Source organism: Chelonia mydas, chromosome 26, assembly GCF_015237465.2.
Source record: "Chelonia mydas isolate rCheMyd1 chromosome 26, rCheMyd1.pri.v2, whole genome shotgun sequence".
NCBI lineage: Eukaryota > Metazoa > Chordata > Testudines > Cheloniidae > Chelonia > Chelonia mydas.
Genome location: NC_057859.1, coordinates 1,365,543 through 1,382,979, shown reverse-complemented (window position 1 = coordinate 1,382,979; position 17,437 = coordinate 1,365,543). Strand labels below are relative to the sequence as shown.

General features: G+C 42.7%; 1 protein-coding gene across 2 annotated transcripts in view; it reads left to right on the top strand.

Annotated features, from left to right (window-relative positions):
- The window catches only part of LOC102946973 (disintegrin and metalloproteinase domain-containing protein 9), a 49,671-nt gene that overhangs the window by 8,379 nt on the left and 23,855 nt on the right, over window positions 1-17,437 (top strand). The window contains exons 1-6 of one of the 2 annotated variants that reach the window (XM_037886324.2): window positions 2,640-2,658; window positions 9,683-9,780; window positions 10,835-10,899; window positions 12,087-12,165; window positions 15,421-15,497; window positions 16,415-16,604. In XM_037886324.2, coding sequence (XP_037742252.1) covers window positions 2,655-2,658; window positions 9,683-9,780; window positions 10,835-10,899; window positions 12,087-12,165; window positions 15,421-15,497; window positions 16,415-16,604 — 513 coding nt within the window. In that variant the 5' untranslated portion in view covers window positions 2,640-2,654. Of the gene's footprint in view, window positions 1-2,639; window positions 2,659-9,682; window positions 9,781-10,834; window positions 10,900-12,086; window positions 12,166-15,420; window positions 15,498-16,414; window positions 16,605-17,437 lie in introns of those variants that run through there. The other variant, XM_037886323.2, reaches the window with a different exon arrangement.

Genomic DNA, 17,437 nt, shown 5'->3' with positions numbered 1-17,437 from the left:
TTCTAAGAGATTTTCAATTTATTTATTTTTGGACAATTGTTTGAAAACAGTTTTTTGCTTTTTTAATTTTACATTTTGATAGTAAGCACTCTGCTAGACAGGAATGAGAGAACGTAACTTCTTATGACAGACTGTACAGAAAATACACGCCTTTCAAAGTAGAAAGGGGAGAGAAGATTAGTGCAGTGTATGTAAGGTACATTTCCAAATTGGGGAGTGTCGTGGGGAGGAAGGAGAACAGAAGGTGAGGGGAGAGAAGTGCCTGTTGGGATATGTAGTAGAAAATTATATCATCCTTTTCTTATCGCTGCCTTCTCATCTTCCAGATCCATTGAGATGCAGCTTCCCACGAGAGTCGCATGTCCACCAACGTCCTTCAGTTACTCTAGCTCTGCTCGTTGTTTCAATCCCTCATCTTTCAGTTCTATGTGCACAACTGGTGCCTTCAGCATAGCATGCAGCATTGTGAAATCTGCCATGTTTAATGGAATCTTAATGTTTTATCCTGAAGGAGTCCCAAAATGTTCCACAAAGTATATGGGGTTCCCTTCACCCACCACTCAAATGCAGCCACCTCTTCGTGTGGGATATGGAAACTGTTTAACAGTGGACAGTAATTATTTACAAAAATCTGGGACAGGATGTGAAGAAGAATCTCTCTGCAATTGAAAATGGAAGTGCTAGAAGTGGCAAGTGGGGAGTTGTCACTTGTGAGAGTGTAGATTGTGGTGGTTTATCCCAGGGAAGGAAGTGGCCCTTCCCTCTGTTATCTTCTGACTGAGGATGTGACTGTCGGATGTTCGTTACCCTCTCTAGACTTTATGAACAAGGGCTATTGTGAGCTGGGGTTGTAGTCTTCTGGCATATCCTCCAATCAATAAATCAGCGTAACTAAAGAGTGTTTTACTGCAGTACATACACTACACCTTCCTTTTCCCCAAGAAGTGTTGTAGCACTGTGAGTGGCTACACTTTGCTAGTGTGATTTGACACTCTCTGAGTGGATAGCAGGGTGTGGGAGACCGGAACTGAAAATACTCTAGTTGCTTTTGCTTAGATATTGTTGGTGGAAAAGTGCCTGGGGCTCCTGTCTTTATTTGTCACTGCAGCAGTGTCAGTACAGAACCTGTCTGGTCCTTAAAACTAATTCTGGGCATAAGCCCAGTTATTGGTGAGTAAAATGATTAGCTTTTCAGGGCTATGAAGAGTCTTCCAGATGCTGTTTGCCACCTAAGATAGGCAAAGCAGGTCTTCTTTTGTGTGGACTTGTTTTTCAGTACCTCTGTAGATCACTGTAAGTTTTAGTTTTGTAACTGTGCCCAAAGATGTGCGAGATGCCTTGCGGAAACAAACCCAGAGAGCTTAAAGCCAATACATCTAGACAGGAGCAAGCCTATAAATATAGGAAAAGAGGAGGGGATGAGGAAGTGTAGCAGTATTTCCATAAAGGCTACTGTATCAGGATCATGTGGTGGCTCAGTTTAGATGTGTGCACATTTGAAGACTTTATAAACCAATAAATATACTGCTGATTTATTGGGTCCCCTCTCATGAGCACTGGAGAAAAACTGAGTCTTAAGGAGAGATCTGAAAGGGTGGCTCAGTGGATTGGAGCTGGGAGGGTGTCTCTGGCTTAGGGAGAGCAGTAAAAGAATGCATGGACGAGTCTGTGGGGAAAAGTAGATGAATGGGGGTTTCTAGATTGGCATTGCTGACAGCAGAGAGGGTGAGTGGTGCTGTAGACAAATACATAGCCAGGGCTGGAGTTATGTAGGATCTTACTGATGGCAAATTTAACCAGCACTTTGTTCACAAGATCACAGTACAGTGGAGAGTTAGCTTCCAGGACACAGTATTGGAGAATAAGATGGGATTCTGGTAATGTTTAAAACCTCTGAATTGAGACTTGAGAGACCTGGTTCTATTCCTCGCTCTGCCGCTGACCTGCTGGGTGACCTTGAGCAAGTCACTTCAATTCTCTGTGCCTCAGTTTCCCCATCTGTAGAATGGGGATAATGGTACTGACCTCTTTTGAAAGGGCTTTGAGATCTGCTGATGAGAGGTGCTACATATGAGCTAGATTTTATTATTAATGGCAGTATCACAAATGTGATTTGGATTGGCCTGTCAGTCTAGTGGCAGTTTGAGGTGTTGCATTGTGGGGACTGGAGTCCTGGTTCTGAGATTAGTCCCTCATATTCAGATCTCTTCTCCCATGAGGGGCTGAGCCAACTGCAGACAGTCCACTGAGAGATGTATTCAGCTATTCTCTTCCTGAAGCCAAACTCCGTCAACACACTGAGAGGAGTACAAGATGGGCTGGGCCATGGAAGCCAAAGTTTAATTTAGCGCTTAACTAGTTGCCATTGTACAGAGAGGCAAGAACCCATCTATCTGAGAGCACTTTAAAAAGGCCAAAGACATGCAGAGTATCATTTTGTGTGGGCAAAACAGACTTGGATAAACTCTCTGGTTTAAAACTGGGGGTGGTTTATGTTCGTGTCTTTCTTCTCAGTGAAGTATCCATTATTAAACATATGGTACAGTTCCTTTCTAGGTTTGCAAGGCAGAGCTAAGTATCTCATAGTAAGGGTGCACTCCTTTTTGTCAACCCTTTCAACAATGATCCACTAGAGAGAAGCACAAAGCTGCACCATGGGTAAGTTGATTCCCCCCGGGTCTTGTGTTGGAAATGTCTGAACTGTGGTGCATAAGTTAATATAGACAGAGCTCCCTGAAGGAGAGATCCATGTCCTTCTCTGTCTGTACAGTGCGGAGTGCTCTGAGCAGTCAGAGAACAGCAGGACTGATGCAGGAATCTACTAGTAAGAAAAACTCTCACAAACTTTTTCTTCACTGACAAAAAGGCTTCTTGGTTTTAATGAGAACTGACATGCCTTAGGATTTTATAATGAGATAACCAAGCGGAGACAAGGCACCTGTAGCTTTTACTGTAAAGTACCTAGAGAGGCTGAACCCTATATCCTTTGTCTGTGATGGATTTCACCTAGTTTACTTCATGGTAAAACTACAGAGCCTTGTCTCCAGTATGCTTTGACAGCAGGGTTGCTGCTGCCATGGTAAAACCACAGCTTGTTTGTCAGTGAAGACATAGCTCAAGTGTGAAGGGCCTCATAATTCTACAGGGACACCTGTGCTGAATCAAGAGCAGTCTCAGGGGACCCCCAGCTTAGATCTAGAGAGTAGCCATGGTGACACAAGGCAGTGTTGTCAATGCAAAATGTTACTAGTCTGTGTATAACACACATGGACCCTGACCCCCCAAACTGACTGTTGTTTGTTCAGAGCCAAATACTTGAACTGGAAAGGTACTCCAGAGTTAAAAATTTGCTGTCCTCTTAAAGGACCGTACCTGCTGAGCTCCATCAGCTGGACCACAGGACAGCAGTGCTTGGAATAAAAGGTTTTTTTGGGATGTGTGTGCAGTATTAGCATGGAGAGGCACTGTTAAACTGGCATGGTGCTTTAATAACTTGACATGTTTTGGCTTATTTTAATGCAAATCTCTGTTGGAGAGACTGTCTTACCCAACTTCCTCAAAATCCCTGCAGCAAGTGGCCAAGCAAAGAGCGCCACCAGATGTTTAAATTTCAGTGCAGTTTGCTTGCACTGACGATGATGAGGGATGGTATTTTTAAAGGAGCCTAAAGAGTTGGTGACCCAAGTCCCATTGAATTTCAAACTCTGTTAGATGCCTTTTGAAAATTCCAGCCTACTCTCAAGTGATGGAGCAGGCCTCCAGTGGGAGAGTGCTTAAGTCATGGTGATGACCCAAAGTGTGACGTACAAAGCAATAAATACATCTGTAGTAGAAAGTGGAGTTGTTCTTCAAAGCTAAGCTGCTGCTTTAAGATAAGTGCTGTGTATTGGTAAATAGCTGCTCTAATCCTTTTCCTCCCATTGTGGCAAACAGCTAGTATGAGCTCCAGTTGGACTGTAGCTTGTGGAAGATCCTCAGTGATGATAAACTACAAGAATTGCAATGTAGTTTTGGAAATTGTTACAGGAAATAGAAGTATTTCCCTCCCTCTTTATTTTAGGTTTTAAAGTTTGTGCCCTTCTGGTGAGCTCATTGATTCCACCGTTATGTGCCAGTAAAATCTGTTGTATTTAAAACCCTTTGTAGCTCCCATAACCATCTTTCCAAGGGGAGGTTTCAGAGTAACAGCCGTGTTAGTCTGTATTCGCAAAAAGAAAAGGAGGACTTGTGGCACCTTAGAGACTAACCAATTTATATGAGCATAAGCTTTCGTGAGCTACAGCTCACCGATGAAGTGAGCTGTAGCTCACGAAAGCTTATGCTCAAATAAATTGGTTAGTCTCTAAGGTGCCACAAGTACTCCTGTTCTTTTTCCAAGGGGAGTGGCTATTGGCTTAAGCACAGACCCTGGTTTTTTTTGGCTGATCATAAACCCACGTGTGCTACCTTATTTTATAGTGTAAATGCATTAGAAGCATTTTATCCCACAACTGGTGTGTAACTGATTCTCCTTAAACAGCTCAGTTGTCCAGCAGTCCTTGTCAGGAAGCATCTGCATCATGTTGCTGGGGGGCCTGTATAAATCCTGGTTTGAGAGTAGCAGCCATGTTAGTCTGTGTCCGCAAAAAGAAAAGGAGGACTTGTGGCACCTTAGAGACTAACCAATTTATTTGAGCATAAGCTTTCGTGAGCTACAGCTCACTTCATCGGATGCTGAAGTGAGCTGTAGCTCACGAAAGCTTATGCGCAAATAAATTAGTCTCTAAGGTGCCACAAGTAGTCCTTTTTTTTTTTTTTGGTACAAATCCTGTATGTAACAACAATATTCTATGCTAGACTCTCTCATGAAAGAGACTACGTCTTCATTATATATTGCATGCATTCAGTAAGTCCTTAAAATGCCCTTTCGTGACTTACTGTGCTTTAACAGCCTTTAACATGTAAAAGCTTTGACTGGCATTGCTGAATTTTGTAGGACTTGTTGCCTGGGTTTGCTGCTGCTACACCATGGGGAGGGAGAAAAGTAGGTTTTAGGAGCCTCTCTAGTATAATCTAGGGAGGCAGTGTGGCCTAGTGGAAAGACCATTGGATGTGGATTCAGGAGTTGTGGGGGTTCCATTCCCAGCTCTGCCACTGGTCTGCTGGGTGACCTTGGGCAAGTTCCTACCCCTCTTTGTGCCTCATTTTCCCCACATGTCATAATGGGGCTAATGATACTGATGCTTCTGTATAGTGCTTTGAAACATGCTGAAGGGTGTAAGGTGTTGTTTGTATTTTAAGAGACTATCGCGGATTGTCAAGTCTTGAATGAGCTTCTTATTTGAGACAGTCTGGATAACTTAGTTTATTACTGTCCACTTCTCAGGTGATCACTGTGTTTTGTGGCAGTGCGTATTTGGAAGTCATTTTGTGGCCTGCAAGTTTTTATCTGGGGTGGGTGGTGTTCTGACCTGTGCTCCCCTGCACTTGTCAGAAGCACCCTCTTCAGAAGGGGTTGATCTCTTTAAAGATATGTTGCTGCCTTGGTAGTACAATACTTTCATGAACAATAGGCTGGTTGGCAGAATTTATTTTCTTCCTCTAGACAGGCCATTAAATGCTGAGTATAAGCTTCCTAGTTTGTCCCTCTTTGATGCATAAGGTTGGATAGTATCCTATATTTGTATGAAGAAGATACCATACCTGATATTAAGTATGCTGTCCGTTGTTGATACCTTTGTTTGTATCAATCTAAAAATAAAGGGTCTTAGATAGAAAGCCAGTTATAAGAGTCAGTCTGGTTCCAGATTTATCATAGGTACTTGTCAAGGCTGAATACTCACTCTGTCACTCCAAGTGCAGAAAGTGGGGGCCGGCAAGGATTCTAAAAATTAATACTTGCCACTCCAGGCTTGTATTAAACTCCCAAGCTTACAGCTTCTCTCTGACCTTGGCTTGGTAAACGCTGCCACCATCCAAATGCAAAAAAAACCCCTCCTTGGATCCGGGAAGGAACACTTGGGAATTCCTCCCTGTGGGGAACCCTCAAGCCCTTTCATGCCCCTTCAGGGAAAGAGCTGTGAAAGAAAACAAAGGAAATTAGCTGTGGCCACCAGCTAATCAAACAGCATATGCACAAACCTCTTAGGACACAAAAATCCAAATCCTTCTTAAAAAAGATAAATTTTATTAAAACAAAAAGGAAAAAAAATACATCTGGAACTTAGACTGTTGCTAGATTTTAAAAGAGCAATCCCAAAAATTAAGAACCCAAAATAGCTTTCTTGGGGGTTCAGCTTAAAGGTTACAAGCAAACAAAAGCATCTGGGGGTTAGCACAGAGGAGATCCACAAGCCAAAATAAACCTGATCGCATTTATCTAAACGTGCCCTATCCAAATGATTCCTTCTAGGTATGGAAGATAATTTTTCATACCTGGTTCGAACTTTACACAGCATTACTGCTTATAGCGTTGCTGCGCTGTCCCTGCTTCTCCAGAGAACAACAGAGAAAGGACAAAAAGAACAGGAGTACTTGTGGCACCTCAAAAAGAAAAGGAGGACTTGTGGCACCTTAGAGACCTCAGAGACTTAACAAATTTATTTGAGCATAAGCTTTCGTGGGCTACAGCCCACTTCATCGGATGCATAGAATGGAACATATAGTAAGAAGATATAAATATACATACAGAGAACATGAAAAGGTGGAATTAGCCATACCAACTGTAAGAGGCTAATTAATTAAGATGAGCTATTATCAACAGGAGAAAAAAACTTTTGTAGTGATAATCAAGATGGCCCATTTAGACAGTTGACAAAAAGGCGTGAGGATACTTAACATGATAAGTTTCAGAGTAGCAGCCGTGTTAGTCTGTGTCCGCAAAAAGAAAAGGAGGATTTGTGGCACCTTAGAGACTAACAAATTTATTTGAGCATAAGCTTTCGTGAGCTACAGCTCACTTCATCGGATGCATTCAGTGGAAAATACAGTGGGGAGATTTATATACACAGAGAACATAAAACAATGGGTGTTACCATATACACTGTAATGAGAGTGATCAGGTAAGGTGAGCTATTACCAGCAGGAGAGCGGGGGGGACGGACACGGACGGACCTTTTGTAGTGATAATCAAGGTGGGCCATTTCCAGCAGTTGGCACCCTGACAGCAGGATTGTCTGGCTATGTAGACTCCCTCCTGAGGCCCTTCACTACCAGCACTCCCAGCTATCTTCGAGACACCACTGACTTCCTGAGGAAACTACAATCCATCGGTGATCTTCCTGAAAACCCCATCCTGGCCACTATGGATGTAGAAGCCCTCGACACCAACACTCCACACAAAGATGGACTACAAGCCGTCGGGAACAGTATCCCAGATAATGTCACGGCAAACCTGGTGGCTGAACTTTGTGACTTTGTCCTCACCCATAACTACTTCACATTTGGAGACAATGTATACCTTCAAATCAGCGGCACTGCTATGGGTACCCGCGTGGCCCCACAGTATGCCAACATTTTTATGGCTGACTTAGAACAACGCTTCCTCAGCTCTTGTCCCCTAATGCCCCTACTCTACTTGCGCTATATTGATGACATCTTCATCATCTGGCCCCATGGAAAAGAAGCCCTTGAGGAATTCCACCATGATTTCAACAATTTCCATCCCACCATCAACCTCAGCCTGGACCAGTCCACACAAGAGATCCACTTTCCTGGACGCTATGGTGCTAATAAGCGATGGTCACATAAACACCACCCGATACCGGAAACCTACTGACCGCTATTCTTACCTACATACCTCCAGCTTTCATCCAGACCACACCACATGATCCATTGTCTACAGCCAAGCTCTACGATACAACCCCATTTGCTCCAACCCCTCAGACAGAGATAAACACCTACAAGATCTCTATCAAGCATTCTTACAACTACAATACCCACCTGCGGAAGTGAAGAAACAGACTGACAGAGCCAGAAGTCACCTACTACAGGACAGGCCCAACAAAGAAAATAACAGAACGCAACTAGCCATCACCTTCAGCCCCCAACTAAAACCTCTCCAACATATCATCAAGGATCTACAACCTATCCTGAAGGACGACCCATCAGTCTCACAGATCTTGAGAGACAGGGCAGTCCTTGCTTACAGACAGCCCCCCAATGTGAAGCAAATACTCACCAGCAACCACACACCACACAACAAAACCACTAACCCAGGAACCTATCCTTGCAACAAAGCCCGTTGGCAACTGTGTCCACATATCTATTCAGGAGACACCATCATAGGGCCTAATCACATCAGCCACACTATCAGAGGCTCGTTCACCTGCACATCTACCAATGTGATCTATGCCATCATGTGCCAGCAATGCCCCTCTGCCATGTACATTGGCCAAACCAGACAGTCTCTACATAAAAGAATAAACGGACACAAATCAGACATCAAGAATGATAACATTCAAAAACCAGTCGGAGAACACTTCAATCTCTCTGGTCACTCGATTACAGACCTAAAAGCGGCAATTCTTCAACAAAAAAACTTCAAAACCAGACTCCAACAAGAGACTGCTGAATTGGAATTAATTTGCAAACTGGATACAATTAACTTAGGCTTGAATAGAGACTGGGAGTGGATGGGTCATTACATAAAGTAAAACTATTTCCCCATGAAAAAAGAAAAGGAGTACTTGTGGCACCTTAGAGACTAACAAATTTTTTTGAGCGTCCTATGAAGTGAGCTGTAGCTCACGAAAGCTCCTGCTAAAATAAATTTGGTAGTTGCTAAGGTGCCACAAGTCCTCCTTTTCTTTTTGTGGATACAGACTAACATGGCTGCTACTCTGAAACCTATTTCCCCATGTCCCCCCCGCTGTTCCCCAGACATTCTTGTCAACTGCTGGAAATGGCGCACCTTGATTATCACTACAAAAGGTTCTCCTCCTCCCCCCGCCCCCCCATCCGCTCTCCTGCTGGTAATAGCTCACCTTACTTGATCACTCTTGTTACAGTGCGCATGGTAACACCCATTGTTTCATGTTCTCTGCATATATAAAATCTCCCCACTGTATTTTCCACTGCATGCATCTGATGAAGTGAGCTGTAGCTCACGAAAGCTTATGCTCAGATAAATTTGTTAGTCTCTAAGGTGCCACAAGTACTCCTGTTCTTTTAACATGACAAGTTTCTTTCCCCATTTTAAAAAATTCTAGCCTTCCCATTGGCTCTTTTGGTCAGGTGCCCACTCCTTTTCTTTTACCTGTGGGTTTAACCTTTTACAGGTAAAGCAAGCAGAGAACAGACATCAAGAGGGATTTTACAGCTAACTGGCTGGCTGGGTGTTCATAAAAGGGAGCTACCCCCCACTTCATTTATTACAGTACTTATATGGCTCCCATTACTGTAGTATCTGAACACCTAACAATGTGTCTATCCTCATAACACCCAGGAGAGGTAGGGCAGTGCTATTGTCCTAATTCTACCAATAGATAACTGAGGCACAGAGAGGCTAAGTGACTTGTATTAGGTCACTCTGGGAGTCTGTGGCAGAGTAGGGAATTGAATCTGGGTCTCTCAAATCCCAAACTTGCACCTTAACCCGTGGACCATTCTTTCAAAGAGAAGTTGTTTTGTTCCGTGAGCATGGTCTGTCTGTTTTATTTCCTTAGTGACATGAATGTGGTGGCATTTGCTTTTTCTTTTCTAGGTTTCCAGCAGACCTCTCATTTGTCTTCCTATGAAATTATACATCCACAGAGGTTAACAAGAGAGCAGCGAGCGGCCTCCAATTCCTCCTCAGTACAGGTACTTGGAAGTGTTTAAAATCATTCTCTGCTTCTGAATCAGCTTCGTCTAAAGTTGGCTCTAAAATCAGTTAGTCCATCCCCTGAACAATGTAACTACAAATGATTGCAAGTATCCAGCCTCCCACAACATATGGAAGACATTGTGCTGGCTTTCAGATGATGGTGGTTAGTGCGTTGTAGACCCATCAAGCCATGTAACTTGCCCAGAGTAGGACAGAGTCTGTGCACTTTTAAGGCACTCGAGGCTTAAACTGACTGTCACTTTGTCAGGATTAACAGGATTTCTGTGACCACGGCATGATGCTGTATCACAGATGACTTGCAGCTGACTGCGGTGGTAAGCCAGTGCTTGCTCATGTTGTGATAATTAATGTAGTCACAAGTGAATTTGAACTGTCCCTTTAAATAAACAAATCCAAACCTACTGGGATAGTACCAGGCAGTGGAGAGAATAGGCCATGAATGACCAGAACATACATGCTGAAGGATGCAGTAATAAAAACCACATTGTCCTTTCCCAGCTGAGGAGATTATATGAAAAGCACTAAGCTTCTTTCCAGGAGACTTAGGATCATGCTATTGGTGGAATAATTAAACGCACAAAGCTAATTTTGAAATGAGTGAGTTAGAACCACGCTGGGATTTGTGTCTGGAGTGCCATGTGACATAATAGGATCACCCGTATTTTGTTTATGTCTGCAGTCTGAAATCAGCAAAATGAAAAAGAGTGGGAATTTCTTTATTAGCTCAGTCCCTTGGGTTTTGTGGGTGTAGAAGTGGCCAAGGCAGGCAGTAATTTGCCTCACGGGTGTTTGGGAACTAAATGTATCTGAACTAAGAATGAACGTGCATAGTGATGACCTTAAGTAAACCCTCACGGCTGAGTTATAGCAGCTGAATATAGGGTCTTAATGGCAGGGCTGATGGCGGTGACATTATGGCACATTTAGAGTAACTGGGCGTGTGGGTGCTGTTTACCCCAGGGTTTGGATGATGGCTGAGAGAGTGTTTTTGTTAGTACAGTGTGTAAGTGTTCTCTTTTTTGTGTTCAGGACAAGGTGTCATATGTCATTCACGTAGAGGGAAGGAAACACATAATTCACCTAGAAAAAAACAAGTAAGTGACTCGTCTTTCCCTCTGACTTCTGGTAACTCTGCCCTGGGATTATTCACTTCCTATCAACTGCATTAGATTTCTACATGCTGTTTCCAGTTCTGGATGCTGTTTTCAGTCCTGGAGGTGGTGTGTCAGAAGTGTGTTTGCACATTGGCTCTGTTAAACCTGTAAAGGAAAACAGTTGAAAGTGGACTAACTCTCCCTCCCTCCCATCTCCCCACAGTAGGGTACCAACTAAACATTTTTCTGAGCTGCTTTGATGATCAGTCTCAAGTACAGGAAGTGACTTGCCCAAAAGGGATCTGGGCAGGGATTAAAAGGACATGATCTCACTTCAAAGAAACAAACAAAACACCTACCTTTTTTAGCTGCTGGCTTGTGACTTCTACAGTTTTATTTTTAAATTCTCTCCCTAGTTGCTGTGCTAAAGATCCACACAAATGAGGAAACTGGCTATACACACAATGCTATAATGTTCAGAGTAAACACACGCTGAACATAGATATTTTTTTCTCTAGTCCTTGTACAGTGATTTTTAAGGGTTACTAGTAATAACAATAGGTTAAAATCAGTCAAAAGTGTTTTTTTTAAAGTTGATCTTCCTCATAATCAACATGTTGTAATAATAAACAAAAGAGACAATGTGGTCAAACTCACTAGGCTGTGGGGTCTCAGGCTGTCATTCATCAGATCCCTGGTCCTCAGAAGCATGGGAATTTGACTTCTCTGCTTTCTGGCTGCTTGGCCATCTCTGAATTCAGTACTGGGTCACCCTTTAAAAAAATATTTCCCAATATGCTTTCCTTCAAAACTGGAGATAGAGAAGCCAGCTGCAGCCAGTTGGCCTCTGACTGCTGCACTTTTCTATTCCCTGCCTTCTAGCTAGTGAGCATTTAGCTCTGTTTTGATGTTTTCTCTTGTCTTTTTGTGTTTCATCCCTGAGGAGGTGATAGATTCTTGCATTAAATATCCTATTTCAGTACCTTGAGTTTTGCCATAGTATAGTTACATAGAGGAATAGGTCCTAGTAACTGCATAATTCCTCAATGGTTCATGGGTTTGGTTTTTTTTAATATCAGTTTCCTTATTTCAATACAGATTTTTCAATACTGCCACTATTGTTGAGGATCTTTGTTTTCTTGTTGCATCAACATTTTTGTATTTCTCCCCTCCCCTCCTTTTTTCAGAGAATTTTTACCCAAAGATTTCACAGTGTATACCTACAGCGAGGAAGGGAAGTTGCAGTCTGAAAATCCAGACGTGCAGGTGGGTTTTCTTTCTTTTGTGTCCTTGTTGAAGGAGGGCGATTAGAACTTCATACAGCTGCATTTCTAAAGAGTAATGTATTACGAAACTGACTGGAGCTTCTTCTAAAGGAGTAGGTTCTAATCTGCAAAATGCACAACACATTTCACTCCTCATCTAGGAAGATGCCTTGAATTTGGCCCCTGGCACGTAACAGTAGAAAAATCACACTTTTCTGTGATGGGCGGGAGGGTAGGCGGGTGGGTGGGTGTGCGCTCATGTTTTATTTAAAAAACTGAATTTTTCCTGTTTGTGTGTGGTTTTTTTTTTTAAATCTTAATTTTTTTTAATTAAAAAAGGAAATAGTTGTTTTGATTAGCCACTGAGCGTCTTTTCTGATTATATTCTGGTTATACTGGTGTTTCAAAACTGTAAATACAAGAGCAACGTAATGTTTCTATTGTTCGCTGAATGCCACCTCCCCTTGCAGGGCGTTAGTCCTGTCTGTCAGGTGTCAGAGCAATCAAGGGGGGCAAAACACCCTGTTGGGGGTTCACTTTAGTGACTCTCAGATACAACTCTTTATGGCACTTTGACGCAGTATAAAACCAGATATAGAATATAATGACTTCCATGGACTGTCTCCCTCTTAGCCATACTCCTCCCCCAACTGCTTGGATCATTAAATGTTTGGGATCCTATAGCACTAGTGGTCCCTAGATTATAATCAGAACTGCTTAACTAGAAAAAGTGTGCACAACTCTTCTCCCCATATGGGCAAGCTGCTGCTGCGACAGCTTCCACCCCCCCTTGCTTCACCACATGACCATTAGACATTACATTTTCAAAGAATGATTAACTGGTTTCATGGAACAAACACAAATGGTGCCTCATGTCATAACAAATATATGCCCATTTTACTTTCTCCACCCTCCCATTGTTTAAAATAAGTCTGCTCTGTTGTTTGTGTGTCTGGCGTAATGCACAGTATCTCTTGCCTGGAAATGGAGCAGCTGAGTGTTCAGGGTTTTTTTCCCCCTTTTCCTTTCTATGGAAAAGGCAGGTACTTGAATCAGAGGAGGAACACAGTTTGTGCTTATAATGAAGCTTTAGTTCAGCCAGAGGCTATGACAAGCCCTGTTGCTCTGGGGGATTATTACATGCTTTAAGAACTTTGTAAGGCACCAGGCCAAAGAACAAATGATTTCAGCTGCCTGACAACTACAGTGATCTCCAAAATATGTCTGCTAGAGAACCTTAGAGCTACAGCTGCAATGCAGTGAACATTCTGTGTGGCACAGAATGAAATGCATTTGCCTTGTACTTGCCCCCGAGGATAATTTACAAAACCGGGCCAGGTAGAGTACAGAGCATGTTGGACATGCTTCTGTATGGGTTTTTGTGATGGGGGTGTGATGTAAATCTTGGGTATTTAGTGGGCTCTGAAACCACATGTTTCGCTCCCAGGGGATGGAATTGCTGCATTAGAATGGATCGTTTTGTGTCTTCTCCTGGGATCTCTTTGGAAGTCAAGCTTGAGTGGATAATGGCTTTCATCTGGCATTGTTCTGTTTTCCTGACAGTGCCTCGTCAGGGCTGGTTGAGGCGTGTTTAGGCAGCACAAAGTGTCTATCCATTGGCAATAATAGCAGATGTTTACCTCGCTCTAGCCAGAGAGAGGCTATACATAAGCCAAAGGGTTTATCATGCAAAATTCATTCCTGGAAGGCTGAATGGCTCACTGGCAGGGCTTAAATTCAGCTGGAGCTGACCAGAGCGGAGCTCCAGTAAATATTTTCAAACCTGCAGGAGTCTCGGTGCCCTGGGGCTCCAGGAAATACTCGGGGAGAATTTAAGCCCTGCTCACTGGCTCACAGCAACTGGGCTGAGCTTCAAATATTTATTGGGGTGGGGGGGGTGGGAAGGGGAGAACAAACAACGTTGAAGTTGGACAACTCAGCTTCAAGTCCAGAGACTGTTCACAGATGGTGTTTTTGAGCCTGGTTGATTAATACTAGAACAGACATACAACAGAGTAGACTTCAGAGTGGACATACCTGTAAAATCTTAAAACTCTACAGCAGCACAGCTGTGCCACTATGGTTGTGCCTCTGTAGTATTTCAGTGTAGACCAGGGGTTTTCAATCTTTTTTCATTTGCACACTCCTAAAAAATTTCAAATGGAGATGCAGGCCCCTTTGGAGATGTTATACCTCGTCTGCAGACCCCAAGGAGTCTAGGGGACATAGATGGAAAACCACTGGGGTAGACACTACTTACACTGACAGGTAGGATTCTCCCATCAGTGTAGCTAATCCACTTCTTTGAGATGTGGTATCTAGTTTGACAGAAGAATTCTTCCGTCAACCTAGCGCTGTCTACACAGGGACTTAGGTTGGCTTAACTACTCTGCTTAGAGGATGGATTTTTCGCACCCCAGTGTAGTGATGTAGTTATGCTGACGTAATTTTCTAGTGGAGGCCGCCAGGCCTAAGAATATATTTGCTACTGTTCAGGTAAGCGAGCGAATGGGGTGGGATTTAGCCTGGTCTGCACTAGAAAATTAGATTGCCTTAACTATGTTGCTCAGGGGTGTGAAAAATCCACATGCCTGAGTGGCGTATTTAAGCTGACCAAAGTCCCTGTGGAGATTGCGCTAGGTCGATGGAAGAATTCTTCCATCAACCTAGCTGCTGCTGCCTCTTGGGGAGGTAGTTTACCTACACCCAGGGCTTAAATTCTCATAGAGTATTTCCCAGAGCCCTCCCCATGCCATGAAAACTCCAGGGGGGTTGAAAATATTTACCGGAGCTCTGCTCCATACGGCTCCAGCTGAATTTAAGCACTGCCTACACAGACAGGAGAATTGTACGTGGTGTCTACACTGAAGTGCTACAGTGGTGTAGCTACACGGCTGTAGTGTTTTAAGTGTACATGTACCCTTAGACAGTTCAGTAGTGCTGAATTGCTGGTCCTGTTGGGCTGTGAAACGGACCTGCAGTCACGGTACAAGGAGGCTGGCTTTCATTGTGTTTAATAATAATACAAGAGTCCTAGAGCGCCTGGTATTTAGATTAATAACTCCCCATGTTTACCTATGTGGAGGATAAACACATGTATGGTACCATCCCATGCACGCATTTCTTCAGGCTAGGGAAGGAGATCTCTTCCTACCATTAGTGCAGCAAGGTGAACAATAGCAGCAGCAGTTGTAGTCAGTTGCATTGTGTATGTATAGAAATAATACATAATTCATTTCTTTATTTTTTCCCTTAGGATCACTGCCATTATCAGGGATATGTGGAGGGGATACCAGATTCCATCGTAACTGTCAGCACTTGCTTTGGACTTAGGTAACAGAACACTTCTTGTGTATGTAGTTATCACAGCTATGCATTGTTATAATTCAGTTCTCTGAAACAGAATATTATTCTCCCTTTGACTTAATTAGTTTTGAGCCAAACTATATTTCATCTGTTGATGCTGGGCTGCATGAGAGTATTGTGTTTAATTAATACCATCATGTTTTTGCAGTCTTTTGTTGATACAAAACTAACATACTTTGATTAAGACAAAATTATTTGATTGATGGGACTATAACCGTTTGTCCTCAAAAATTCCAATCCAGAATTTCTCCCCACCCCTCCAAAACAACTGACTTCACTGTTCAGCTATCAGTAAATCCAACAGAAATTGTTGCATCTGTTCTTAGTATTTTTACAATCTTGTATAGAAAGTTAATTTAAATGATCATTTTTGTATTGTATGCAATTATTTAGTGTTAGGGAGTTTTTAAATAAAATCTTGATTAGCAATTTTACTGAGACTTGACGCTTAAAGTGTTTTATGATCAACTTCAATTTGAAAAAATCTTTGACTTGAGGTAATTTCAGCACCCTTAGGATTTTCTTGATTTGTCTATTATTGACATTCACATCACTGCTCTTTACTGCTTTGGCAACATTAACTGAACTGAAACATTTCTGTTTTCAGAGTCTGTGATTAAGGCCCCGATACTGCAAACTCTTATGAATATGCTTAATATGACACACGTGGGTTGTTCCACTGAAGTCATGAGGCTGCTTGCATGCTTAAAGTTAAGCACAGCGCACAAGTGTCTGCAGGAGTGGGGCCAAGCTTTATTCTATATTTCTTTCTGTAATATGTTTGTTGTTCCCTCGTCCATCCTTCCCAAACGTCTGGATAACGGCAGCCTCTGGATTTAGTCTAGTAGTTGCTTGGCGGTAATGTGTATTCATCCGATTGTTAGGGGACTGCTGCAAGTGGAAAATGTCACATATGGAATTGAGCCGATGGAGTCCTCCTCTGGCCTCAAACACATTATATATCGAATGGAGAATGTGAAGAAGGAGCCCATGATGTGTGGAGTTAACAACACAGACCCTGAAAGAGAACACACAGAGGATGAGCACCTTCCCAGCATGACTCAGTTGCTGCGAGTGAGTATTCTAGTGTTCTCTCTACACTGCAATTTGGAATTGCTTTTATGACTGTTCAACTAATAAGACAGAAATGGTGTATCAGGTTTCTCTCAGAGCTGACCACAATTAAGGATTCTGACAGGCATTTTTCTACCTGCTGTAAGAACTCCATAGGTCTATCATATCTGAACAAAATGGTTACAGTTTCCTCCAGGTTGTATTCGTACAAAAGAAGTAGCAAGGTTGTGTAGGAGAGATTGAGGTTTGTTGACAGAGCTGCATGACGGGGGATGATGAGGGCAGGAATGCGGCTGTCTGGATTGAGGCTCATCAGCAGAGTTCTGTGTCAGAAGCCAGAATGGCAATGGCCTTGCTGAAACTGGGACTGTTACTTTGATGGTTATGAGAATGGTGTAACAAAGCTTGTTCGGGGTTTCTTGTTTCACTTAGTTTAAATTTGACTAAAAAGATGGGAGCGATAAAATGTGTGCGGCAAGTGAAAAACATGTATGTTTGTTCTCTTTACAGCATTTGTTAGCAGCTACTAACAGTTACTATTTATCACAGCTACTGCCATTTTCCCTGCTTAATCTGCAGAGAAATATGTGTTGCCTTTCTAAAAAAACATGAATGGGAATTAAAAAAAAATCCCTTACTTTCAAAATTTAGCAGGACTTACTGGTTATGTGGCCAGTCTTTAGTCAAAAACATGTGCAGAGCAATTATTACTTTGCATGAGGTTTTTTTAGTTGGCTTTGTCTTTTGGGTGTGTTTTGGATGTGCAGAAAGAATAGCAAACATGGCAGGCGACCAGCTTGGCTTAACAAAGAAATCTTCGGTGAGCTTAAACA